Genomic DNA, 27,688 nt, shown 5'->3' with positions numbered 1-27,688 from the left:
ATTACCTTGTCTAGTTCAACACGCCAACTCATGTGAATGGTTTACCTACGGGGAGAGGCCTTCGCACTGGCCGGCTCACCTTATCTCGTGTATATCGAAACGCCCACCGCTCACTGATATCAATTTTGACGCACGTCACCGCCTATGAATTTTCACCTCATACGATCGGCTTCTTTAATCCGCAGTTCGACGGATACCGAAGACTAAGATTCACGTTTTTTCAATTTCTATTCGAACAACTTAAAATGACTCTTGGGCGATTACACGTTCCAAAGTTACTCCCGCACATGTTGATTAAGATTGCGTAAAAATGGCGGTAAGGCCGCGAGACACCGTCGTCAGACTTTATCCAGCTGTCTAAACTTCGTTGATAATACAACTGTCAGCAAATTTTGCCAGATACACCAAGAAATCATACGCACGATCGCTTGATAAAAGATGAATAGTTTTGCGGACGAATAAAATCTCCGGACAGGATTATCGACCCCGCTATCGAACATTGTGTTATTTTTTGACTCCGACGCAAGGATCGTTTCTTGCTGTATCGGCACGCGGTCTTGACACCTTGCAGAGGTTTCTTGTTAACCTGTTACTCGTATTCACGGCTTGGCCGTCCTACGCAAAGTTACGGCCTCTCGGAACTACCGGCGATGTGTAGCCTGCGGTAAAGGACCGAAGGGGAAACCGTCCGCACATCAAAGACCGAGTAGCAGCAGGTCCGTGCTTCGACCGAAAGCGAAGCGAGGCACCGAGAGGAGAAGAAAAGAAAAAAAAAAAAAAAGGGAACGAATAGACGAAGGGAAAAATGAACGACTAAAAAACCCACGGCTGACTACCCCGGCGGAGGTGATGCTTCCCTGTCTTCCCGCGCGTCCAGGATTCACCTGAAAAGGAAATCCTCCCGTGAGCGTCCGACCGTGAAGTTCCTTCCCTGCCGACGGTTATTATTCTGTTTCATTAGGCCGTATATACTCGCATAAGGCAGGCAAATGCACGCATACCTGTATAGGGAACACCTGCGCTAACACCTGTTTCCCTGATAGAAAGCAAGCTATAAAATCACCTGAGCAAAGGATTAGTCACATGGTAATCAATTTTCTACGTTCGACAACTTCCCAAAAATGTCTTTATACTTCCCCTCTCTACGCTCGCTCGATTGTTGGGTATATAGAATTCGAATCGCTTTAAATACAATTCAGATTCGAAGGTAAATCTACGGATATCGTATAGCGTCAGAGGTCCGTTTCGGCGGGTTCCTTGTAGATTTCTCACCATTTTTGGCAATTGCCGAAGAAATTATCAAAAATTGCGATGGCAGAGATGGGAATTTCGCGAATGAAAAATCAGCAAATTTCGATCCTGATGGCGGATCTGCTACAATGATGCGTCAGGTAAGTCGGGTTCGTTGGAGCCGCAGGTTGTACTCACCAACGGACGTGTAACTGCACCGCCTCCGGCAAAGGTATGCGAAGGTGAAAGTGGGAGGTGTAGGCGTTAAGGCAGGTAGAAGAACTTACCTCCGGCTGACAGGCGAGCAGCACGAGCAGGAGGTCTTCAGGCGCAGGTCGCATACCTGTTACTTTATTATGTTAATGATACTCGAGTCAAGACCACGTAGGCTTATATCCCGTGTACACATACCTACATATTCTTACGTGGTAATCGAAGCGCGTTCGATGACGTCGCAGCAGCTAACGCGACGGTGACTGTCTCTATATTTTTCCTCGTACGGTCCGCAGACTTCCATTTACTTTTATCTCATTTTTTTATGCGTCACCGACGATCGTTGAATCATTTTTTACGGATGCTAATGGCGAGCTCCGATTCGCTCTGTAATTAAAAAATGTAAAAATGGGGAATCAATTTTCGCAGCGCGTGTAATTCGGACAATACGAAAATCACGGATCGACGCGGCTCTGGTAATCGAACGCGAAAGATATAATTCCGGATGGTGGTTTAAAAACAAATCAATCACTAGAAATTGTTTAATCAATCTTTATACCGGAGACGGCTCAAACTATCGGTGAAATTACTATGATGGAAAACAAATCAATCTCACCTCGGCGTTTCAGTTAAACGTATAAGCGAAGATCACTATTCATTTTAAAACGAGTTTAGCTGACGCTCGAGTCACTCCGTACAGCTACTACTAGACAGTAGATCTAATGCTGTTTTAAAAATGCGATAAGGTCCCCAAGGTGAATATTATAAAAAAAAAGGAAGAGAGAAAGAACGAAGGTACATACAAGCTAACATGGAAAGGGAACATGCAGGTTACACTCTATATGGAAATGAATGATCTACGCACATGTAACAAAAGATTTTACACAACTATGCTAAGCGGATGTTTCCACACTAGCTGTAGTCGTGTTAACTCAATTCATAATCCGGGTGCTGTTGGCAATTTCAATATCCAAATGTCCAAGAGAGTGAATGAAAAATTTTTGCTCCGAAATCGATATGTAATAAGCGTTATTAGTTTGAATCAGAATTTGTAAGATTGAATCGGAACAACTTCACATCCAATTTTCATTCGCCGCGGATTTTTATTAGTTCAAAAGCATCGAGGCATGCGATTCATGCGCGCTGTGCTCACGGTATAAAATGTGTACGGGTTGTATTTTCCTTTGGAGGATCCGAACCGCCCGCTTCGCTTTGCAAAATTATCGAAGAATAATGTATACGTTCGAGCTAGCAATTATGCTTGTAATCAATCTATATTCTAGACTAAATCGAATTTACCGTCCTTTTGAACTGAAGGTAAATTTTCATCTTCTCCGAGTACCGAGACTACCGCTTGGCTCGATTCTAGAACAACGTGTAACAACCGTATCAACAATTGCAAAAATTTTTGACAGCACAAATTATTCGCAAAATTTGAAAATACGTCTACCGATGTGTAAAACATTTTTTCCCCGCTAAAATTCCAACTAGAATTCTATTGCGACAGAATTTACGACACGTTACAGGTCGTTTTACCCGGAAGTAAGACAAGTCTTTTTTTTTCTATACCGGAAGTTGAAATTCTAGCCAACATTTTGCACTTGTAGTGCAACAACTTCGACGGAGTAAGGGAATCGGTATATGTGGTGTACGAATGATATAATATAGTTACAGAGCAACACGGTAACATTACCGTGTTTAATTGGCGCGAATATCAATCACGGTAATGATAATGGTTTGTATTCTACGTTATTAAAGTAGTTTACCGGTATTGTGAGTCAAAATGAGAACGTAGCAACAAAACCGTACTCGACGTAAGATTGGGTTACATTTACTGCACACTTGTAATTAGAAATGTTATCCACAAATCATAACGCAACGTGGTTAATACCCGTGGTAGGTATGTACGTATACACGTGAAATTACCTCTGTGTATTATGAGCAAAGAGAGAAAATTTCTAATTAATCGAAAAGACACCTATAATGTAATTACAATTATACCAAACCGAAACCCATGAACTAGTTTTTGTCAAAAACTCTCTCCCAAAACCGTTCATTGTAAAATAATTTCGGAACACGATCTGGTCGGGTAAAATAATCTTCCAAATTTTGAAAATCTGCATCAATTCTTCCGAATACGATCCTATTTTTGATCGCGCGGGGGGGCCAACGCGGCCGAATTTCCGTTGCTATTGCATTAAAGCGTACGAAGCAATCCGACGTGAACTTGCCAGCAGCCTCACTCAAGATCCCCGGATCCTACGTTATCGGAGAAGTGGTATAGATAGAATATATAGGTGGTATCCGTGGGGCAGCCCCGCTATACGCGTCCTTCCTCTGGTCCTGGAAAATAATAATAACGGTAGCATCGATAATAATGATAATAAATTCCACCGAGGCGAGTTCCCCGGGTGCAGCAGGTTCGGAACGATTGTCCGCATCCACCCTAGAGCGTGTAGGGTCGGAAATGTAAAACGCGTAGAATTCCTACCTTATAAGGTAAATGCAGGAGAATGTACAGAGCGTTAGGTGAGCAACGTAGGTTTAATTATCACCCGGAATGGTGGGCTGGTGGCGACTCCGCACCCGGAGATCATGTAGCGTGGGAGGTGGACGCACGGCGTACGTGAATCCGAGATGTTGTGTGGGGTCGTCGATTGCCAACGGGCGTCCCGGCGACGCCCGCGCGCTTTTCCCTCTTCGGAGAAGGGAACCCGACGCCCGTATTCGCGCACTGGGAGTTGACGCAGCGCACCGAACGCCGCTGATAAGAGGAGAACACGCTCCCGAGGAAGCTAGCGCACGCCGCAGGTGGATTATATTACCTATGCTGGAAGAACGATCATTTTTAGTCCCGCTAATTTACCTTCCTCGCAAATTTCGTTTCAAGCTTTTACGCTATCGTATCGACGTCTCTGTCGTGTGAAACAACGAGACTCGGGTCCTCGAATTTGTCTGATCAGCATTTTTTTTGCAGTACGCAAAAATTCCGAGGACTTATATACGGTTGGATATCAAATTCCTCAGCTGAAATGAAACATTCTTTTTCTTCTCTTGACGGCGAAAAAATAATTTATTTCATTTGAGTTTCAAAAAAAAAAAAAATACAGAAACAATTGTTTGGATTCAGGGAAAAACTAGTTAGCAGTTAGATTGCCGCGGGCAGTGTTTTTGAACAATTTTTTTCTCCTTCGTTTTGTTATTTTTATTTTTATACCAACAATGAGTACAAAGTGAAATTCTACACGCAATTTTTGGTAATTAAACCTGCAGCGATCGTTCGTGAAATGAACAAATGGACGTTGGTATTTCCGGTATGGCGTGAGGGGGAGTTCGTTTACCTTATTGACAAGTTATACCCGTAGCGTGTACCGCGTATATCTACAATGTACAGGTAGCAATGCCCCGTCTCGTCGATCAGGGTAATTAATTTGATGTGCGCGCTTATAATTACAATTAAATCGAGACTGGATGGGTGATGTACCTATCTAGTTACGGGGTGCAGCGATACGTGAATAAATTTATTGATCAACACTGCCACGGCGATACACAGAGGATATTATATAATGGCGCAAGGCGCGAACTGACTCGCCTCTCAACTGTATTGAATTAGATTTTTCGAAATCTGCTACGAGCAAAAAAAAAAAAAAACTGTTACCCGAATGCGAGTGGAAAATACGTAAAATGCAATTATCTAGAACTGAAAAAATTATTTCGTTCACCCCCCTACGTTGATCGGCATCTCAATTACCAACGAGCAATTGAAAAATCAATGATGATTATCTCACGTTATGATTGCGACAAAAATTGTGTGAAACCTTTGATGTAACTGATCACAATCGTTACCAGGAGATATCAAAAGGATGCCCGAAGGAACTTTTTCTTTCGAAATATCTCCTAGGTTACGTGTAATTTGAGCAACGACGAAGATTCTGTTCATATTATTACGTGAAGAAAAAGTTCAATCGCGCATCGCGTCTTTTTTTACTTTTTACTTTTTTTTCATTTTACCGCAGTAGCCCTGCAGGAAGCCAAAGTTTTCGAGCGGCATCTCTGGCGTTGTCGGTGATGAAAATAGAATATAGTGCAGCAGGTGTACCTGCCGGAGGGTTTTTCATAGTCAAGTCGACGGGCTCAGTCTGCAGCGCGACCCTCTTTTGCCCGTCTAGGCATTCGCCCTGCCGCCAATCTAGAAACCCTCCCATCGACCTACACTTCCTATATAGATCGGGATGCGAATGCACCTGCGCGCTACCCTGGAGACCTTCTGATCGGGCTGGCGTCCTGGCTTTCCCATTCCCGCGACACACCTGCCCAAGGCAAAAACTAAACCGCATTTGATATATATGTGTACCATGCCCGGATTTCGCTGCAAGACTACAAGCGATCAACAGGTGGTTTATCGTAAACAAATTCCGAACACCAGGGAATTATATCGCGAGATAGTATCCGCCTATTTTTCACAAATTTCTTTTTCAACTTGCTTCATTTTTGTTTCCTTTATTCCTGATTTTCCTCTCCCTCTTTTTCTCTCTTTCTGTCTAGCCATTTATTCGATTTTACTTTATCTTATTCTTTTTTTTTTCTCTTCGCTCTCATCCTTAACGACTGGCTCAATGACTCGAGCAAGCTTGTTTTTATGGGACATCGTATGAGAAATGACCCTCGAGTTTGTTGCGGTCCAATAACGGGGAAATTTACCACGTTTTTCAACAGATGGGGTTCACAAAAAACAAATTTAAATTAATTTTGGAGAATCAGACGAAATAGTACAAAATTATAAACGAAATTCAAGAAGAAAACCTGAGGCAATCGGTGCAGAAAAATATTCTGATGATTTTCTGATTCTCGTCAGGCCGTAAAATGATGTCAATTTTTTTTTACGGGCAACGATCACTCTCTCCTTGCATCGGATTTGGGCAAGTTTGTGAATACGTAACTTTTGCGTTTCTCATTTGTAAGTAAAAAACCTGATCGAAGATTCTTCGAACTTTAGTTACTACGTACGGACTTGGAATTCCCGAAATGCGATTCGTCGTTTCACTTCATTTATAAGTACTATTAAATTGAAAACTTCCTACCAAATTGGAAAATTCGATTTCCAGTCCACTCGGATCTAGTTTACGCAGTTTTATTTCGTTTATTTATTTTGTTTTCTCCCATTTTGTGCTATAAATTCTTTTTTTTTTTTTCTTTCTCTCTTTCACTTTATTTCATTCCGTTTCATCCCCTCGGATTAAGCGCTGCTACATACTTTGTAATTCGCAGTCCTTCGATTCGGTAAACTTTGGGGTTGTAAAGTAAACCGTTTCTGGCTCCGGAAAGCTCCGGGTCGTTCAACGCGACCTACTGTAATACGGTCAGAGTTTCTGTGAGTTTTTGGTTAACCGAAAGATGTACGTTCGTCATCAAACATATATCATGATTCCGGATACCTCATCACGCCCACAATCTGCAAATATAGTTTGCGCATTCACGTGAACTCATCCCGTACGCATATCTATGCCCCCTCGAATACAAGCGAATAAGAAATTTTGAAAATATTTATTCTTTGGTATAAAATGACCATGTACCCTACAATTTGCGGAGCCGTTACACAGACGGTACACAAAGAACTTAAAAGTTACGACGAAGCGCAAAGAAACTTATTAAAACTTATTTTTGGGCGTGAAGTATAACAACTCCGTGTAAATTTGAACATCGATATAACTCAGCGGGAAAAAGCACTCTCCCGTTTACCAGCGAAGAAAAGTTTAACGTTTGATCGACCGTTACAGAAATGAAGACAAAAGATTGCTCCTGTTTTCCTTCGTTCGTATATCGTTGTCTTTATCGTTGGGTTAAAGCTGGACGATCGAAGACTGATTGAACAAAGTTGAATCAAGTTACACTCACAAGTTCATGGGACCAGCCGGTCGGACTCGAACGGACTCGATATAAAATTCCGAGCACAAACTAGAAGGGGGTCCGCTAAATTCGTTGGTGTAGCCTCACTTAATATTTCAAGTCGCGGTTCTTATCAGGAGTAACGAAATTTCGCCAAAAAAGATCTTCTCTTTAAGGTCAGTCACGTGTCAAATCTAGCGGGGGTATGGGCGGCGGCTGGGTGGGTAGGTATACGTATATCTTCGATATATTTTGCCGCTGGAGAACGACGCCGCGATTCTTTACAATCGTCGATTTGACGTGACAAGGAATTTAAGCTCGCCGAACCGAGGACCAGCGCTAGGAGTAGAGCTTTTTTTTTTCTTCTCAGTTCCGTTCTTTCATCAAAGATTTTTCTCAGTGATTTCATCGATGTAAAATGAAGTTTATTGTTGCAGCAGCTCGAATACCGTTGTTACGAATGGCGTGATTTTTTTATGCGAATTTTTCATCTTCGTGGGATAAAAAAAAAAAAAAAATCACGTTCCGTTAGAAGCGCTAACTAATCGTCTGAATTTCAAATCGATCCGCGACTTTGACGGTCGGGATTTTCACCGTCAACACTGGTTTGAAATCTGCCGCGCAAAAGAAATTGGATCAACGTTTCTATTTCAAAGTTTGCGAGCGGACTTATGCTTCGGAAAACCATTTATATCCCGGCTGCACGGTATAGACGTCGTTCAATCTATTCGTCGACCGCCGCAGCTAGTCCGGAACATTATCAATCCTTTGAAACAAGAACTAATCATATTCAGATGAAATTAAGAGGAAACCTCAGAGCGGAAAAGGTTGCTGAAACTTACGGCCGCGAATATCGCAAACTCCACGTCTATATCGAATCAGAATCACTTGATTATCCGTGGTCTTCAAAAGTTTTTCAGAATTTTCTCGTCCTTTTACAGCCGAGGAATTTCTATCGTATGAAAAAAAATCTATTATCCAAAAATGAGACAAAAATCCAGTATTTTCGGCAATTCTCAAGGATCACGAAGGAAGAAAAGAAATTTTCGTAATTCGAATTGTTTTTTTCTCCTGGTTTACGTTGATCCCGTACGAAGCGATGAGAATGTCGGAAATCACAGTCCAGAGTTAGTTTGATCATGAAACTGGCGAATGTACATTTCGTGGAATGGTGTAACGCCGGCCGTTAATATCGTTTAATAGGGCTCTCAGCCAGTGCCTCGATTTGTCACGCATGTCATGTCCTTCGTAGGACGGAGTAAGGTTCACCGAAAGCCGACGAAACCACTGCCAATTAGAAGAGATCCATTAAGAAGACTCGCTACGACTCCCAGTCTCGAGATTGCGGGAACACCTGAGACTTACAATATGATCTTTCGATTAGCTCGACGGAGTGCCCAGCGAGTCCATCGACGGGTCGCGTTATTATTGTCCCTCTCATAAACTTTACTATGTGCTCACCCTCCATGTTCTTTTCAACAGATTTATTTAGACGAATTTATCCCTCAAAAAGCACTTCCATTTTTTTGTATTGTAGATTCTCGTATTCTACGATGGTACTTGGACCCCAACTACGAATATAAAAATTCGTGAGGACGATTCTGAATTTTTGAAAGCTCGAATTTTTCGAAATCAATTCGAATCAAAATTTCGGTGCAATGAGAAAAGGAAAAAAATCACTTTTCGTAATGAATTCTGCTTTTTTTTTTTTGTTCAATTGTCACGGAATTTTCTTGTCCTCCGAGCGAACTGCAATCTGCAAGACCTATAAAATTTATAAAATCGCGTACAACGTATTTCGTCTGTCCAATTGGAGATGAAATGGAGTGAGAGACTTTTTTATGATCTGTGTTTTATTGCAACTGGGTTTATATGAGACAGAAGTGATGTTTTTTAATTGACGTAGCGGATTTTTATAGATCAATGATTTTAGCGTGTAAAAACTCACTTTACCGAACGTATTGACAAAAGCATCGCGAGAAAATTATTATTGGATATTATTTTCTACCGGAATTTACATCGACATTGGTCGGTATATACAATACACGTGACTATCTATACCGGCGCAGCTTCGGTCACGGTGCAGTTTCTCCGATGGTTATTTTTACGCTGAAAATAAACCGTTAAGAATATATTAAACCCGATGAGCGTGAAATCGAGAGCAGCTCTGGCGTGGAGGTGATCGATGGTGTATGGGAAGACCCTTACCTACTCTATTTCACCGAGGGTTCTTTACCCGTCATCCATGAATTCCAAACTGATTTTAAAAATACGTACATTGTTATCGAGGGAACGAAAATCGAAATGTGAAAAATAACGCGGTTCCACCCAAACGGACTCCATCGACTCCTTCAATTTTTGTTATTCCTAGCCGCCACGTGTTATACATTCCACGCGACTGTCGTGATCCGAAAAAAGTTCCTCGATCCCGAAGGGGATTCCGAGATCAATTGGGTCGATCGATCAAAATCCAGAATCGGCCGACCGCATTATATCGTTGCAGCTGTTTCATTTTGTCTCGCGCCTGACCGACAGCCACGAAACGGCGTACACGCGAAGAAAAAAAAAAACCCATGTATCAGGATTCAGAGAGAGATTTCTGAAAATCTCTATGACCCCCTTGAGTGATTGCAATGATACATAAGAGGATTAGCGCAAGTTGAACCGTTTGTGATGAGAATAATTTTTCTAACGGCGAAAAATAGCGACGATCCCGTCTCTTCGTTCTCCGTCATTTTCTCCTTTCTTCTTTTTCTTTCAGAGCGACACGGAAAATGAAAATGAAGCGAAGTCGGCTCGTCCTGTGGATATTCATGCCATGTCTCTTTGAAGGAGTTCTACCGCAGTACAGGGACAAGAATCTCAGTGAGTATTTTTGCTTCTTATTTTACTACCGTAGATCACAGGGGGGCGATGGTACAATGGAAGAAAATTGAAAAACTTTACAGTCGCCCGTGATTTTCGGTCTTCTTTATTTGTAACGAGGGGTGTGGGTTTTTTTAACGATCGGATTTTTGCGCGATGTTCGACCGAATCAGGCAATTATTGGGATCGAGTTTACGGGGCTGATTCGATCGGAGTTTGTTTCGCAAGAAGAAAAAGTCAGAGCAGACCGTTGATATATTATCTCCCAGTTGAAATCGAAGGTTTTCAAGACGCGCAATTCTCGAGTCAGTAAAGCTGAACACTGTGCATTGGCGAGTTTGCGCGCGTCCCGGAACTGGCGAGGATTTAACTTTGCGATCTTTCGTCTCTGATCCCCGCCCAGTCTGGCCTCGGACCCCGGAGATCCGGAGACTCGCCCCGGAACGTGTAACCGAGTTTCCGGACTCGCTATATACACTGTATGGATGTATAGTTTAATACTTACAGCATATCTGTGTACAAAGGAGCGTTGATACAGGTGGATTCAAAAGTTTTGATACAATAGCTGGAGAGAAGCTGCAGTAATGGAATAGAGATGAATCGTTGCTTTCGTTTCATCGGAATTGTTTTCTAATCCGATTCCTTGGAAATTGGGCATTTAATGTTCGATTTTGAAAGGGCCGATGAAACGGATTCCATGATCTATCCACACGTCACACTTTACCCAGAATTCATATCTTCGTCCGCATTTAACGGCGAGGGTAAGAAATTGTCGCAGAATTGTGTCTCGTCGAAGCTTTTGTTCCGTCTATTACTCGGGCCGCCCTATACCCACATAACCCTTTTTGGCGAGCAGTAAACATGAAGAAAAGGCGAAAGTGCGGTCGGTTTGATTACACTTAGGCGAGTATCAGAAATCCCCGGAAGTATTATCCCTTTGCGCAAGGATTCGGTGATCCGTACCGTCATTTTCTCGGTTAGTCCTCGAGCTACTTGAAGTGTTTGTCCTGGATTCGGCCCTCAGCTCAAAAGAGTAGTGGGGCTTATTGGAGTAGAAGAAAGCCCTCATTCATTCCTCTGGAATCTATCACGTCCGCTATCAGATTCTGGGGTGGGTAGATTCGGAAATTACGTCCCCGTTCCCTTCGAGTCCCCTCGCTCTTCTTCTCTTTCTCAGCGTTCATAAGAGTATCACCTCATCGACGGAGCCCTCCCTCCACCTTCCAGCCGTAGCTATTCAGCGTCATGCTTTTCTTCCCTAGATCAAAAGAACTTTTGGAAACGCAGAATTCCGGTTTGACTTTCCACCCCAAACCTCCGCTTCCCCCATTCTCACCCCCGTGACAAATGACTCTTAGTTTTCCAACTTCGCAAATTTACTCGCAACGAGTGGGAGGCATCGATTTCTGATCTTGTTTCGTTCACACCTTTTCCATTCGTATTCGATTGTTCGCACTTTCGCATCGTTCGCTTTCATCGCTATCCTCATGCATCGGTTATCCTGCATTGAGATATGATTTTTTATTTTCTACGGATCTTTTTATTTTGTTGCTTCTCTTCTCTCCTGTGCTGTGGCAAAGCATTCTTCCACGGGGTTGGTTCCGTAGAAAATCTCGCGGTATAAGGGCAGGAGGTAGGCGAGGATAAATTTTAGCATGTATCTTCGCTAAGGTGGTTTTTGAGGGGGAGTTCAGAAAAGTTTATATCTGCCTGTGTGGAGTATAGAGAGGACTTTGACACTACCTTGAATCTGAATCCTGATTCTCAACACATCGCGAGGTTATTGCTGAAAGGGTCCTCTTGGCAAAGGAGAGAAGCACGTCAAAAATTTCACCAGAATTTCAGTAGCCTCAAAGCTCAAGTTACGAGTAAAAAGACGCGTACGTTCTTGGAACGCCGAGACTCGGTTTGGGGTTGATTAAATTTTTTACATGCGGAAAGATTTTCATTTTTTACTTCTCCCCTCCTCCCACTCCCTTCTTATTCTTGTATTTTCCGCCGGTTTCAATATAGGCGAGAGTCAGTTTTGAGTCAAATCATCATCGAGTGTCGGTTCAAACATTTGAGCGAATATTTTTTTTTCACATCCCTTCCGACGGAAAACAAGTCGCAATATACTCTCGATTAGTCCAAAGGTATACGTTTTTCCGATACACACAACTTGCTTCGATCAATCAATCCAACACTGCGGGCGTTCCACCAATTTCAGTCGCGTATTGTCAAAAAACCAGCAGTTACGGGATGGAAATTAATTTTTCCGTTGAAAAAAAAAAACGAAAATGTTCATTTCGAGAAACTAAAAAAAGTCATTATTTTGTGGATACGGTGTAAAAAAGTTGGAAGTAAAGTTATGTCGATGATAGAAATATTAACTTTTACCCTGCAGAGATTAATGAGACGATACGATTCAGGTGTATCGTACTTATCTTCGTTTCTTACGTCCCACATAGAAAAGTAATCCCCATTGTCTGAGATTGAAACCGTCGGGGAGCCTTACATTGTATGTAAATTAGAAATCTCGGAACGATATTTCGACACTTATATACATGATTCGTACGGTTACGCGTGTATCGACGTTGCGAAAAACTTTCCCAACGCGATGAAAATTATTTTTCATCCGATTTCTTAGCGGTGGTGTCCGACGCTAACGATCAACTATGAAAATTTGACGGAATTCGAAGCGGAAACTAATTTTCCTCCCCATTTTCTAGTTTCCATGTATTTTTATATTTCGAATATAATAACTCAGGCGACGCAGGAAACGCCGTCATGTCACACGAGGGTTGCGGTGGTACGCGGTAACAATAGTGTAACGATTTTTCAAAATCCCTGCATAATTCCATCCTCGAATTTCATTAGTATTCAATTGTTTCCATGGGCACCATAGAGCCCCGCGTTTCACGCATGTATATATCGTGAAATTTTGCACATTTATATGTTGCTCGTTGTATTATATTTTCATCCGTTTCCTCTGGCGTACAGAGCCAGATTATACGTACATATTATACACGGGTATATATACATTTAACCGTTGGTTCGGCGGAGCTCGTCGTGTAACGTTTTATTTTTGATGATCAATTTTACGAACGCTATTATATTTCCGGCGTTACACTATATTCACCCCTAAATTAAAATTACTGCGGTGGTTCTACAATTGTCCGTTACTAATGATACCACTAGAGCTCCGACAAATGAATGGGTCGGTTCATTTCGCATTCCTCGTTGAGAATTCGTGTCGATTTTATTTTTATTTATTTTTTTTTTTTCTCCTTTAATCGTTTAATATTTTACAATTTTTAAATTTTCAAATCCCACCCACCTATATACAAATGGATCGAGGAAGTGCGGGATTTTCAGATGAGCCGAGCTTTGTTAAAGCTGAAAAATAAAGAGAAATTGGCAATTTTTTTAGTTCACATTCGTATCTGCAACGACGGACGGAAAATTTAATTCAAACTTTTCTCCATACGAACTGCCACTGTGAATCGTGGAGGTGAAGAATTACTTCGGACAGCGAAAATATATTGTATATTTTTGTTCGAATATCGCGAAACGACGATCCCGTAATAAATAAGAAATAATTACATAAGACCGAGTTTTATAATGTCAGTGAACAAACTAGTGTTTCGACATTATTTTTGGGTGCGGGGCATAATACGGTGACACTTGAAATAGCGAAACTTTCGAATGAAGTGAGAGTAACAAGAAAAAAGAAGAAGAAGAAGAAGAAAAAAAAAAAAAGAACAACCAATTACACCCACCGAGTTTTGAAAGGTAATTTATAGGTATATATTTGGAACGTGTGTGCGGTACGCGTTGGTTATAATTATGCATAGTCACACGGTGCTTTTTTATACAGCAAAATCGTTGTTGGATATGTCCACAGAAAAAAACGTGCCACGCTTTTCAAAACTATGGAAATTCCGTCGTACCGCTACGCGGCGATGCATGTGTGTGTGTGTACGTCGAATGTGTACCGAGCCACGATTTTACATCGTCCGATCAATCGGAATGAGAAATAAATCGGTGCCGGTGCGTCCCTTTTTCGGAGGGCTTTAATCGCGGCGTAAAATCGCTCGCGCTGCAGGGTGAAACTAAAAATGATGAAAGTTAGGACCCGCGCTGTTAGCGTCGAGGTACCACCTAAACGCGAGTAGTTGAATTTATTCAAGTCCCAAGAGATAATTTTTGCCGGAGTGCATGCGGAGCATGAAATTCTCATCCGGTTTTTTCGCGCACAGGTTCACATGCAAATGAAAATGAAAATAGTTTCCAAGGTAAACCGTACGACGGACGAGTGAAACTGAGAGAAAATTAAAAAATACTCGACCACCCAAGAGTTGTGGGGTAATAATCACCGAGGCACTCTGGAAATAAAACCGAAATAAAGTGAACGAATTTCTTCGAAAACGAATCGAAAACAAGGAATAATATTATTATTCAAAAAGTTAAACGTCGATATATTTCTGTGACATCGCGACGAATGCGTTTGATTTCTTTTCGTTGTTGAAAATAACCGCTGGGGATTCAATGTGCTTCGTTTTGAGCTTCGACGGAATTTCCTTGACAATATTTCTTCGCGGCACTTTCAAGAGCTATCTTCTTTCCTCCCCCCCCCCCCCCCCCCCCCCCCCCCCTAGCATGTTATAGCCTGCTATTTTATAGAGAGTCACTTCAGCAAAGTGCAATATTTTATAATACGTGTATGGTTTCCGCCGCTTGTGTACCTACAATGTACGTACGTACGTACATACGCATGCGAGAACTCTAGCAAAGCAAGCTTCCAACTACCGCAGAATAGTTTGCAAATATTACAATAGATTATAGGGTAGTTTGTTGTTCTTGTAACTTGTAGTTCTACGGTTTGGTGTATATCACGGTCCGTCTCTATATTTCCACGCATTAATTCCCTAGGAGAAATGTGGTGAATTGTGCCATGTATGAACTATTTCCGAAATTAGTTTATAATGTAGTAAAGCTGAAATATCCGTTTACCTTTTTTTGTCACCGTTGATTTCACAGTCGAATTCCATTGTAGCAGAATTAATGAGAAACCGCATTTTCTACGTGTCTAATTTCCTTCAAATTCCCACGTTTGATTTGTAAAAGATTTTTTCTACATGAAAAAAATATACAATCGAGAATTATTCGGAGAATGGACACAAAGAGAAAGTATAAAAGTAAGGAACAAAAAAAAAAAATAATGAATAATTAAAAAAGTCAGGATCAGATCAAATGAATTTCAGCCACAATGGTCAGGTCGTTTTTTTTTTTCCGAAGCCGAGTTTCCTTTTCCCCGTCCGTCCGCACTGTTATTCTTTTTATATTCCGCCACGCCTAATTAGGGAAAAATAACGCTCGCGTATAGCCTCGGGAACGATCAGAGAGATATAGTGTTCGTCCTTTCAATTACGAGCAACAATGCAACGCGTAGGCATCGATTTTTCCACCTTGAAAGAAATTCCTCGAGGATAAGATAAGGGATTTCCAATGCTTGGCGACCGTGGCGCGCTAAGGAATAATAGAATTGACCAATTCACCTTAGGATCGGAATAGCCAATACGGGGGACACCGATGGGTAAATTAGGGCAGGCTATCTACCTTCCGATTCGCGAATTGTTCGATTCCATTACCAAAGGTATATCGGAGTCTCCCTTCAATTTTCCGATCGCAAACTTTTTCGGCACAAGGATCCCTCGCCGACGCATTTACTTCGGCTTCCCTCGATTCTTTTTTTTTCTAGGTTTTTTTTTTTTGAGTTAGCTTCTTGGCTCAGAATCAGTATAAACCAGCTGGATAGATATTTCAACGTCTTCGAGTTCGTGGGTTACACGCGTCAGTAAAATTTGAAAATGCTGAAAACTGGTATTTCGTTTGAGCTGGAATGAAAATTTGTTTTCGTGGAGAAAAAAATCCACCAGCGTACCAGGTGACTCCGAAAATTGCGCCCATTGTACGCGGACCCATACAGGTATATATGTATATATATCGGAATCGCGGTGGTTCATGGAATATAAATGGAATCGTGTGGGTTTGATTATTCAATGACGCTGAAAAAAGCAAAGAAAAAACAAACGAGAGAAGGACGAAAATAATATTTAAAAGGAAAATTATTCGACCGGTGAACAAAGAAATCGTTTCGAGCGCAGCCGCTTTTACATCGGGATTCGAGCTCTATCGAATTCTCTCATTAATTAAACTCAACGTCCGTCAATCCGCGGGAAAACTCCGAAGGGTTCTTCAGTCAAAATCATACACCCTTGGAACGAATAATAATAGTCAGCGTTACGCCGAGGCCATCCCGATATCGGAATACGTCGTTGTTCAACGTGCTGCACGTAGTCTATTCAACTTCAAAATAAGTGGGGAATAATCTCCGTTTTAATTAATTGCGGTGATCGGGATTACGGTACTTCATTTATCTGAACATCGGATCTCTCTGCATTGGGTAAAGAACATTTCTCACCCGCGTTCATTCATTGGCGAAGATGAGAAAAAAGAAGAACCTGGAAAAATACTCGGAAAATCGACTCCGCTCCGGGCGTCTGCGAACTCGCTATAATCGTGAAATCTGCACTTGAGGTATTTCGAGATCCAGGAGAACAGGCAAAACCATTCGGTCGTTATAATGAAAACGCCGTATTATACTTCATATGAATCGTTTGGGTCGAACGAAACAAATACACTTGGTAAAAAGTGGTACAACGGAGCATCGAACGTTGTCAGCGAATTTTCTCCGCGTTGTTCGTCAGTTGCTTTTTCTACACGTGACGTATCGCCAGCGAAATCGTTCCGGGGCTGGTACGTAACTAGGACTGCGGCTTCCCTTGCCCTTTTCGTAGATAAGATTGTCCGAAGCTTTTCTATAGAGAAATGCGGGCTGGGTAATTTCCATGGGGATACTTTTCCCATTGTTCCTGACTTTGGAGGCCTCGTGTAGCGGCGATAGCAGTTGAATACGTTTTCTTCGACCTGGACAACTCCGGGTTGCCCGAATCATGTACTTGTGCTCGGTTTGAGTCGACGCATCCGCGTACTCCGGCGCGCTGTAAGAGAGAGAAAAATGAGAAGAACGTTGCAGTTCTTGAAAAAGATTTCATCGACGAATGAAATTATCACAGACACTGATAGGGAAAAAAGCGGGGAACGAGTGTCACACCTGTGGTTTGAAAAAAAAGAAAGAATGAGTCCTGGAAACCGTTATCGCAGTTGAATTGGAGCCAAACGTTCGGAGCTTAGCCGTCCGCGGATTATTTCGAGTCATGATAATTGTTCAAACATTTACAGTGCGCATGTCCTGCGAGGAATATTATATGTTTGGATATCGCGACTCTGCTGGCGAAAATGTAGAGTACAGAGGTACAGAGGTGAACTAGCTAATCTAACAACCCTCTGTGGAACTATGAGACCTGTTATACCGCGCGAAACAGAACTTGGGGTCTCCTCTCCGGCTTTTATGCATATTATCTGCTGCAGTAATGTGCTTCGCTGACTAAAATTCCTTCAACATGTTCACATATATTTTCCGCCACATGTGTGAAAATACGTATCCCGCAGGATTGGAAATCTAAGGAGTCAACAAATTTCCAATCACTATTCATCCATTAAAATGGCCGCGATTACCCGGTTTGCTAACGACTATTCGGTTTCAGTTTTACCCGTTCAATTCTGACTCGTCTCGAAATCGGTGCGCTATAATGCATCCGGGGGTTGAGAGAAAATAAAAATAAAAATCTCGCAGCACTGAAAAATTACTCACTCGAGCTGCTCATCCGAACAGATAGCGTCGGTCATTTTTCGGGCATCTGGTCGCTCGTCGAGTTTTGCGTTATCGGATTCCACTTCCTTTTTTTTTGGCCTCGCATCGGTTGTTTGCGGAGTTGAAATATTGTTTTCGTGACAATCTGTACTGTCACCTTTGACTTCGTTAACGTCCCGCTTGCCAATACCGTTATCAACGTTTTCAAAATTCTCTACGGAACTTATCCCTCCCGATTCGATGCCAGAACTTTTTCCCGGGCAGACGTTATCGTTCGAAGTGTCTAGTCGCTTCTTTGACTCGATCGGATGCGTGGAAAATAAATTCTCCTTCGGAGTTTCGTGAGAAATTGGTTTCGTCTGTTTCTCACGAACATCGGTCAGCATTAACGGTGATCTGCCATGATGAATTAGAATTTTCAATTTCAGTGAGAACGTAAAATGATATTAAAAAAGTATGCAGATGATTTCGAACGAACGTTGAAGCTCTCGTACGTCATACGCTAGAACGATTGGCCCGAGGTCTTACTTTGCGCAAAAATTCACCGCTCGTTTGTTGAACTTTTTACGTTTGACGGCGGTGCTTGTGTCCGAATGTGTTCTGCTCATGGCGGCGTGTTCTTTCTCGCAACATTTTTTTATTTCCGCCGCAACGGCCCGCCGAATTAACGTGTCCAGGTCTTTTCTCTCCCTGTCAAATTGGCGTGTGTCCGATTCTCTGAAAAATCAAACATCGATTCGGTGACGTCCCCCGCGTCACGGGGTAACGCCGACGGCGACCCTTCCCCTTATTCGAACCCGAATCGTGCGGGACTTTCGCGCGACAGAAAACAATAAATCCCAACCGGTGAAAAACACGAGTTATCAATGGACAACGCAACACGGGAATACGAGTTTTCACAGCGTGTCCGACCGCCCGCAAAAAATGGAGAACGAAAAAATTGGAAAAATAAAAAACACGATAAGCACTGTACGCAACAATTGTCGCGCGCAACGGCCATCGGAATCTCGTGTCATAAGTCATCGGTAAAATGTGATTTTTTTCTCTGCCCGCTGTTCGTGACGTCAACCACATTGCGTCGTAATCAATTTGACGGGAGTCTCTCAATTCTATGGACATCCTCGCGGTACACACCTCAGGTGCGTAACGCTCTGAATTCCCGTTTCCGTTCTGACGTTTTATTGTTTCCGTACGTTTAACCGTCGGAACGTGGTGGCACTTACGTTTCCGGGGTCGTCGTGTGATCTTCTGCGACCTGGATAGCGTCAAGCCGATGAATGTCATCGAACAAATGATCATCATCTGGGTCCACTTCGTTTTCATATTTGTCATCGGCTAGAGCGAGCGTTTCTGTCTTTAGAATTCCTCCTGCGCTCTTCTCCTCCATCATCGATTCTCTGTAACAAATTATTCAACGAGCGATTCGTTTTTCATACACGAGGAAATCAACCGTGTCATCGAGTATGAATTTTCATTGGTTTTGAATATTCCTATCGAGAAATAAAGCGCGCGTGAACGTTGTACAAAATTTAATTGATTTTTGGTACGAGCTCGCCGTGTATTATGTAAATGCTTTCCACCGAGCCGTCGCTATGTTAACACAAATGTATAATATTTCCCTTTGTGCGTAATATTACCAAAATTGTTTCGCATTACCGTTCGGTATAACATGCGAAGCGGTCCGTGACACATTATCGAACTAAATTGTTGGCGGAATTTGAGCAAATTCATTTTTTAACGCGTTTCTTTGGTTCTCTATCAATCGCTCGGATTGACTTCCGAAATTCTGCACGTCCCCGTAAATCCTCCGTGTAATTCGGCTACGTAAAATTTTCACGACCGCCCGTCTGCCCTGCGGCCTTTGGGAAGTAAAAATTTTACGACCGAACGAGATCAGCGAGGATGTCCAAAAGTATCTTTCAATTTGATAGATGAAGCCGAGAGATTGGACTGGTATAGCGTGCGTGTTTTGGCTCATAGCTCGTACATCGCACGGAAAAAAAGGAATTTTCAGAAAAGCTCTGCAACGATATCGCGCGGCTGGATGAGAATCGTCGACCGTACAAGATCGATATCTCGATGAAGAACGGCACGAAATTTCTGTTTTGAATTACGGTGATTCTCGGCGAAATACCGATAGCTGTAAATATTTCGCTTGCTGTGCGCAAAACTCACGATGATCTTACGGTCTCTGAAGTATCGCAGTTATTGTCCGATGAGAAATTTTCATTCGCCTCGAAATATTCGCAGCCTTCTCCAACCGCGGTACTCGGACAGTTTTGACAGACCTTGAAAAACTGTGTAAAAATGTAACGCCAAATGACAAGGTGAAAAAAAATCCCCAGACTGATGAAGATGGATAAGATCATATCGGAATTTTTTTCTTCCGTCCGTTCAACTCGTCCGGTCTGCCGTCATCGTCGCGGGTCTCGAAGGTACTGAAATTCGTTATTTACAGAAATACGAAAATTTTTAAAGCAATGACAAGCCACGCCTCGAGGTTATCAACGATTTTTAATTGCCGAAAAAGTAAATGATCCCTCGTTATTTTTATTTCTCTTTACGACCCGCTGCAACTTCACATGTTTATCCATGTCACGTGTTCGCATCCAATGAAATTTCGACGTTGCAAAAAAAGTATTTTCGGTCACGATATATTCTAATTGTCTGCAGTTGTTTGAGTTTCGTGTGAATATAACGCGGCTTTCGTATCGCCACTTTATTTACGTAATTTTCGGCCGGTTTAATAATCGCTAGTGCTGCTCACCGCCGAAACTAATGGGATAACAAACATCAAATAGTGCGATAAAATTCATCAGGGAGATTTGTTGACGCGAATTTAGGTAAATACTTCCGATTAATTACTTTTCCCTGATCTACGTTAGATAAATATACCTAAAATATCCGGTTCAAAAATCCGGAATGATCTCATCAGAAACAAAATGAGTCGGTAGAATGTTCGAACGCATTTCTTCAGAAATGAAATTCGAAAAGATTTCGATTCGGCAATGGACGAAAATCGAACTTGAAAACCGGCTATTTTCGAGACGGAGAGGAATATCAACTTTTTTTTGTTCTCTCCTTTCGCAATCAATTCCACAGCAGACGGAACGGGTTCCATTGATAGCTGAAGTCTATTGCCCTGAATCGGACCCACGAGATATCAAGCTCACCGACACACCGGAACGAACCAAGTTTCATTGTTCGTCAGTGTTTAAACTTTTCGCGCTACGCTGTTCACTGATCTACTGTACGGTGGCCTACGCCAACGCGCGTGCACGTTCATTCTACCGTAAAAACAAAAGAATCTAGTCGACGTATGAAGCCGACGATGTGAACGGAATTTTTTTAGATTACACACTGTACAGTTCATTGGTTTTCTGTCTAACTCGCGGAGCACTCACTTTATGCTCAATTCTCATACCGTGCGGTGATCAAAAAACCAGAAAAAAGGCTCGGTAAATTTTGAGGCCTGCCCTGTGAACCCAACGATGAATATAGAGCGGGGTTTTTTCATACGGGCGTTTCAGTTCGTCAATTATTTCATCCTTTTCGATGAAATAGTTTCTTTTCAGTTCGTCGAATCAAAGATTGAACAAGGGTGTAGCGTAAGAAGACAGGACAAAATATTCATACCTATCGATTAAATGACAATGTTTCTTCGCTGCGCTGCGAATGAAATAATTATTTCCAAATTTGGTAGAAGAACAAAAAAAACAAAGAAAAAAAGAAAAGATGACAATTTTCTCCCCCGTTCGAAAGAAAATATTGTCGAATAGGAATTATGAATATTTTATCTTCTGTCTTCAGGTAGTGACACTGACGCGGTGCAGGGAATCTTGGCGAAGTATCTTCAGAAACGATTACAAGGTGCGCAAGTGTTTAGTCCGCCACCTCCGTCGGTTCTTTTCAACTTGAATCGACAATCTAGGGCGCGTAAGACTGACGGCGAGAAGACGTCCGACAAAGATGCCGATATCGAATCTAATAACACCGACAGTCAAGAACGAAAAGACGATTACGACGACTACGTCGACGATCTTCAAGGCTTCGAGGACAGCGAGTGCAGCAGGACCAGGATCAACCTGTTCGGTAAAAACGTCGTTTCATTTATTTTTCTAAAAATTTTTTTTGCTTTCGCTGACGCCGAGAGAAAATCAAACCAGCCGTACGTCGTATCGAAAGTGTGATTCGCCAGCTCAAAGGAAACTTACATCTGCAGAGATTCATCGAAAGCGTTATTACGCGAGGTACCGGTTTCAGAAAATGCGGATTCCTGAAATCCCTCCGATTTACCGGTGCATGGTTGTACTAGGTGCTTTAATCGCACTCGAAATCCCTCCCCGATTGATCGAGTCTAGACGCTTTGCGAGCTCCGCACCTCTTTTCGCGTCGGTTACAAGACGCGAGCAGTTTTCCGATATTGGAAGCTCCGAGGAAACCAAATCTGTGTACGAATTTTTCAAAGGTATTCGCGGTGTCACGATTTCATCTCAAAGCTCCGGAATGGCAAAAAAAAAAAAATAAAATAATCCAAAAAAAAGACGAGCAAAAGTTCCAGAGCTCAAAATTGGCATAGTCACTTTTTGCCGTTGGTTAATTAAAAGTTTAACTTCAGTTGGAGTGAATCAGCCAATCTCCCAACAGACGCACAAAGCCCATGCTTGATATCCGACTCCCTCGAAATATAATGCGCATAGTTTGATCAACTAATGTTGAATATAATTCAGCCACGGAGTTCAAGGTCAAAGCGTAAGCCCTTTTCCGTAAAGCACAGCGTGCCCAGGGAGCCTCAGGCCTAGGGCAATGCCGTTTGTCTATTATAATTTTGGAACTGAGTTGTATAGATACGACTGCGATAAATTACGTTGGAAAACTACACAGGGTAAAACTACCCGGAGGTGTGTGGTCCGTTCCGAAATTGTTTTCCAACACCGACGGACGTTTCGAGTGAAGTCGGAGAGGCAAGAAATGAAAACTACGATTTATTAACGAAGCTTTGACCTCGTTCAAGACATAAAGATAATGAGGAAATTATTGCATTGCCGGAAATAAGGGGATACCGTACAATGAGGATAGGTGATGATAGTTGTGTCGAAATTTGACGCATCGTTGAATACCTCATTTTCAAAGTTATGCTTCTTTGATCCATTGCAAAAAATTTGATTTCGTACGAGACAAATTTTATTCTTTGGAGAAGAATAAGGAATCTCTCAGAACATTCATCTCAGCGAAGGTATCCTCGTAAGAATATTCTTCACGATCTTTAAAAACCTTGAAACGACGGTGGGCGAGCTATATTTATTCCGAAGCCCAGACTCTCACCTGAAAGTTGAAACGAAACCGGATGCAAATTATTTGGGATCGGTGCGAGGCTGTTGCCCAACGTAAAAAGTGTTGAACATCTTCGAAATTCCATTGTCCGAATAATTTCGCCATAATTTAATGACGAGGTGGTCGAAAGAAGGCCATCGTCAGATCTGCTTCGAGTAGAAACTCGAATCGAAAAGTATAACTGATAATAATCAATACCAACATGGGTCAACGTGTCACCTGACCCATTATCCGATAACAATTAGAAAATGTCGTACACAGTAATGTCAGGAAACTCGAGCTGACTGTGAACTTTGGTCCTGCATAACTTCGTTCGTTCGAATTCTCTACGTAAATATCTCTGGTCTTCCGTTGTGCAAATTTCACCTAGAAATTATCGACGCACGTGAACGTATACGGGCATTAATCGAATTCGGGCGAACGTTCTTCATCCATGGAATGACGAAACTCCGTCGATCGAAATCCTCTTTTTGTATCGCACATTAAAAATCATCGAACACCGACGAATCGTCGTTGAATAACCTTGACCCGTTTTTGAGCTGACTATGTTATTTCGAACGTGATAATTGACACAATGAAATTATATCGGCGTTGCACAGGGGCTTCGATTTTTATCCATGACGAGTCGAAAGTATACTTGAACTACTTACGGGAGGCATGGATCTCTATCGGTTGTTACGTAACCCCTCCTAAACTCTACACGCTACGAACGGAAATAGGTGAAAGTACCTTGACGCGGTCATCAACGTCCCCATTATCTACGCTGTTACGATCACGATACGGCCGTCCTGACTACCGCACGGAATGCAACGACCTAATTCGATTTCAGAACACCCCTTTGGAATATCTATACCGACGCGCGCTACGAGCACTGTATCCGCGTACGATGAGTTTCTGAATTTTCCCCGAATTTCAATGCTCATGATTCTGTAATCTATATTTAATCGAACATTGCGTAACCGCGCGATATACGTCTGCCGTGACGCTGACCGATTTCAGTGGCTAACGATGACCTTTGACGGGTCGGCGATTACCTCGGAAATTTACCTCTCGGTGCAATTCGAACTTGCGATATTTTTTACGTCCAAAGAATCGAAACTTTCATTTCGGTCGGATCGCGCCGTTCGCTAGCAAAAAAACTGTCGTCGGAATGCCTGAATTGTTTATGGTAAACACCATCGGATAAAAAACACCTTACGTCTAATAGATTTTATGGGAACCTCAAAGAAGTGGTCCCGGACCCTCTTTACCGGCACCTCCTCGAAGCAATCCTAAGTCCACTGTGGACCGACCGTGTATAAGGGTGTTCTCACCCCCGGCCTGAAGTTAATTACAGTTCTTGTGTAAATACGCCAGACTCAACGGGGAGGGGGTCCCGGGGAGTGTGCGTACACCGTAACTTAACTATTGTAGAGCTTTTGGTGTACCATTGAGGGAGGTGGGGGGGCGGGGGGATGGATTAGGCGGATAATCTAACGACGAACACGAGAACGCCGCTCGCATTAGCATGCAGACCTCAAAGTCTCAGCGAACGAACTACCCCACGTTTTAGACCACGGAAGTAATTAATGATGATATTATACTGACAGTTCCGATTAGAAATGGCCGACTTTCGAGCACCGCGACGACCAAGTTTAGCAAACCCCTTTCAACACGAGGTGAAATTACCTGGGTATCTTCGGAGTGATCGAAAAAATCGTGATCAACGGCTGTCGAGTACACCTTCGATTCCCACGCGACGTTGCAGATGACAAATTATCGCTTCCATTACCGTCGTCAATTTCGTTTTCATTCTGATGCAGATGTTCGAAAAAAATTGTCGCACGAACGGGATGTGCGACGGTTGAATATTTGAAATACGAAACAAACATCATATTCCATTGACATAATGTATGTGTAGTATGCCGGATAACGTGAGCTTTTGCACTGAATATTTGTGTGCTCATTAGAGTTGATAGTTTATTTACACTGAACTTGTAATTACCCTTATTTGTCATCGGTTAATCATTTCGAACGCTTAAGTTGTTACACTGTGGTACTGTTTAGGAAGCACGTTTCATCGGAGGTATATTGACTCGTCAAATAAACGACGTACGTGTAAACAAGAATTACGGTTAACTTTCGATATTCTTCGCTCGTTTCATGAATTGAGACCACATTGAATGGAAAATGTTCCGTTGCCTCAGCAAAAATTTTCTTACGCTCATCAGCCGCATCTGATTTTTAAATTTGGTTGAGCGAACCTCGTCTGCTGAGAAACTAAAAAATTAAAAAAATTAAAATCCTTGTAGTGGGTACGTTATGAGGTTCGAATTGACAAGCACGAAATAAGTTCACTAAACGTCGTCGATTGATTAATCGCGAAAATCCCACTGCATTCATATCAACTTCTTAAACTCAGCGACTCCTCCCATTCCGTGTACAAACTTGTGGATGTTGGTAGATTCGCGGTGCTGGATGCGGATGCGTTTGTTCTTCGCAGACGTCCGTTTCTAACGAACGTACGATTTCCTCATCACCACAAGTACGTTAAATCATTATTTCACATTGGCCCACTTTTCAGCAGACGATGTACGCAGTGATCGCTATCTTTTTACTTCTCGTCTTCGTCGTTGACGGGCGATTTTGAAGTACGAAGTACTATCGAGGTCGTTCGAGACCACCGGTTGTGATGAGATCAGCTAATGCATTTCAGTGTCAGAATATATGCAGATCATTCTCCTCAAAGTATCAAGTTGAGTTCTTAGCTCGCAGCTGACTCAATTACGACTGGCCACGTTACGTGTACGACGTAAACCGACGTACCGATATCTCCATTATTTTCAAGCCTCGGAGCGAAATACGAGATCGGTGAATTTTTTGCGCATTAGCATAAAGGAACGGTCCGAGGGTACGGGAACAGTGGGTGAAGGTAGCGAAGGTCGAGGTCGGACTGGGTTCACATGGGTATTTTTTTTTCTTCAGCATTTTAAAAAAACTTTGCGCAGAAAAGCGGTTGAAAGTTCTTTCGTAAAGTCACCGTGCTTTCCGGTTGGAAGATATTTTCATCGGGTTGATTGAGTTAGTTTGACTCTTTATGAAAGTTCTAAACTCGAGAATTTTTAACTTTATTTTTAGTCACCTGTGTAATATCGCTGGCGGTTTTTCAAGATTAGTTGGCGACACCTTGGTAAATATAACACCTTTCACTCAGACGACTGGACGATAATGAATAACCGACTGATCTTCTCTCGTTAAATTTAAACCGACAGTCGATTGAAATCACTGTTACCCTCCCTGTCGCCGAATATCGCTTTTTTTCTTTCGCAGATTTATCTGTGATTGTTGATCGATTATGTCTGTAAAAATTTTCGGTACTCGGTAACCTCCGGACCAATAAAAACCGCGAATGATGGACGCGATCGATTACAACTGAAATCTTGTCCAATGTCAAAATGTGGAGAAATTTTTTTCTTCTCTTTTCCAATGTTTCTCATTCAACTGGGAGAAGGTTCTACCTAAAAGCTGAAAAAAAAATAGGTGTGTACAGCGAGAGAAATTCAGGAATCGTTTCTGATACCACTTTGAGTATTTATGTAATTTCACGTTTAGTTACGCAGTTTATAGTCAGTCCAAATAAGTAGCGAGTTGCACAAACGATAGGTACGAGATATATTTATATATGTAATATCATCCGCATCTTCTCGGTGGAATTCGAACAGAGAAATGTGTTTACTTCGGTACGGGATCCAGTTCACATGGCCAAGGCCAACCGAGCGAACCGTAGTGTCCGGCTTACCCCTTCTCGCAGCGATACTTCGCGGAGAAAGCGTTTCGCGTACATTTATGTATATATCTATATATACGGAAATACACGTATTTCCACTCTTGTATAAGCGCGGAAAAAACTTACGCCCAAGTTTCATCCGCTCCGCGGTCGAGATCTTAAATCACCTTGGGCAAATGATCTCGAGAAAATAGTAATCGGAATTTACAATTTACTGGAAAATGGACAGGAGGTTGGTGGGGCCTTAATGTTCCATTGCACGGCTGAACAATAAAAAAAAAAAAAAATCTATCGCTCGAATGTGGATAACTTTGTTCCCTTCGTACGATCGAAAGATAATCGTCAAATGAAATTTTTGGAAGCGTTGATTCGCGACTCGAGTCGTCTAAACTGGAAGCGATTCGACTGAGTTCCTTGGTCATTTTTTTTCACGAGCCAGTTGAATGATCGCTCCTTTTTCGCGCGAACTTATAGACTTCGGATCAACCGATTCCACTATTTTCCCGTACTTGAATGCATCCATGTAGAAGAAATACGCGCAAAATAGTCAAATACACGTTTTCTTGCGTACGGTCACGGTGAGGTACGTGTATAAGGTATGTGTTATGAGGCCGATTTCCATAGTCGAGTGTTCT

At 42.3% G+C, this 27,688-nt stretch overlaps 3 protein-coding genes across 9 annotated transcripts in view; 1 reads left to right on the top strand and 2 right to left on the bottom strand.

The window, feature by feature from the left end:
• Positions 1–47, bottom strand: part of LOC105683836 (dipeptidase 1-like) — a 133,504-nt gene extending 133,457 nt beyond the window's left edge. Inside the window, exon 1 of the mRNA XM_048653005.1 lies at positions 6–47. Coding sequence (XP_048508962.1) covers positions 6–32 — 27 coding nt within the window. The 5' untranslated portion in view covers positions 33–47. The remainder of the gene's footprint in view (positions 1–5) is intronic.
• The window catches only part of LOC105683840, a 72,421-nt gene that overhangs the window by 25,040 nt on the left and 19,693 nt on the right, over positions 1–27,688 (top strand). For all 5 annotated transcript variants that reach the window (XM_048653012.1, XM_048653010.1, XM_048653009.1 and 2 more), the window contains 2 exons: positions 10,091–10,194; positions 21,764–22,045. In XM_048653012.1, coding sequence (XP_048508969.1) covers positions 10,104–10,194; positions 21,764–22,045 — 373 coding nt within the window. In that variant the 5' untranslated portion in view covers positions 10,091–10,103. The remainder of the gene's footprint in view (positions 1–10,090; positions 10,195–21,763; positions 22,046–27,688) is intronic.
• LOC105683839 lies at positions 14,967–26,774 on the bottom strand. Of its 3 annotated transcripts, none has more exons than XM_012396756.2 (5): positions 20,129–21,712; positions 19,177–19,350; positions 18,482–18,670; positions 17,954–18,349; positions 14,968–17,240 (listed from the first exon to the last, which is right to left on the bottom strand). In XM_012396756.2, the coding sequence occupies exons 1-5, from the start codon at positions 20,320–20,322 to the stop codon at positions 16,943–16,945; spliced, it is 1,251 nt and encodes a 416-aa protein (XP_012252179.2). In that variant the 5' UTR covers positions 20,323–21,712; the 3' UTR covers positions 14,968–16,942. The 3 variants fall into 3 exon arrangements, with proteins under 3 accessions (XP_048508963.1, XP_012252179.2, XP_048508964.1); XM_048653007.1 differs by lacking the exon at positions 20,129–21,712 and adding an exon at positions 23,938–26,774 and having other exon boundaries at positions 14,969–17,240; XM_048653006.1 differs by lacking the exon at positions 18,482–18,670 and having other exon boundaries at positions 14,967–17,240.

The sequence above is a fragment of the Athalia rosae genome, chromosome 3 (assembly GCF_917208135.1).
Source record: "Athalia rosae chromosome 3, iyAthRosa1.1, whole genome shotgun sequence".
NCBI classification, from domain to species: Eukaryota; Metazoa; Arthropoda; class Insecta; order Hymenoptera; family Athaliidae; genus Athalia; species Athalia rosae.
Note: the sequence above shows the minus strand (reverse complement) of the source record. Positions and strands in the feature narration are given on the sequence as shown.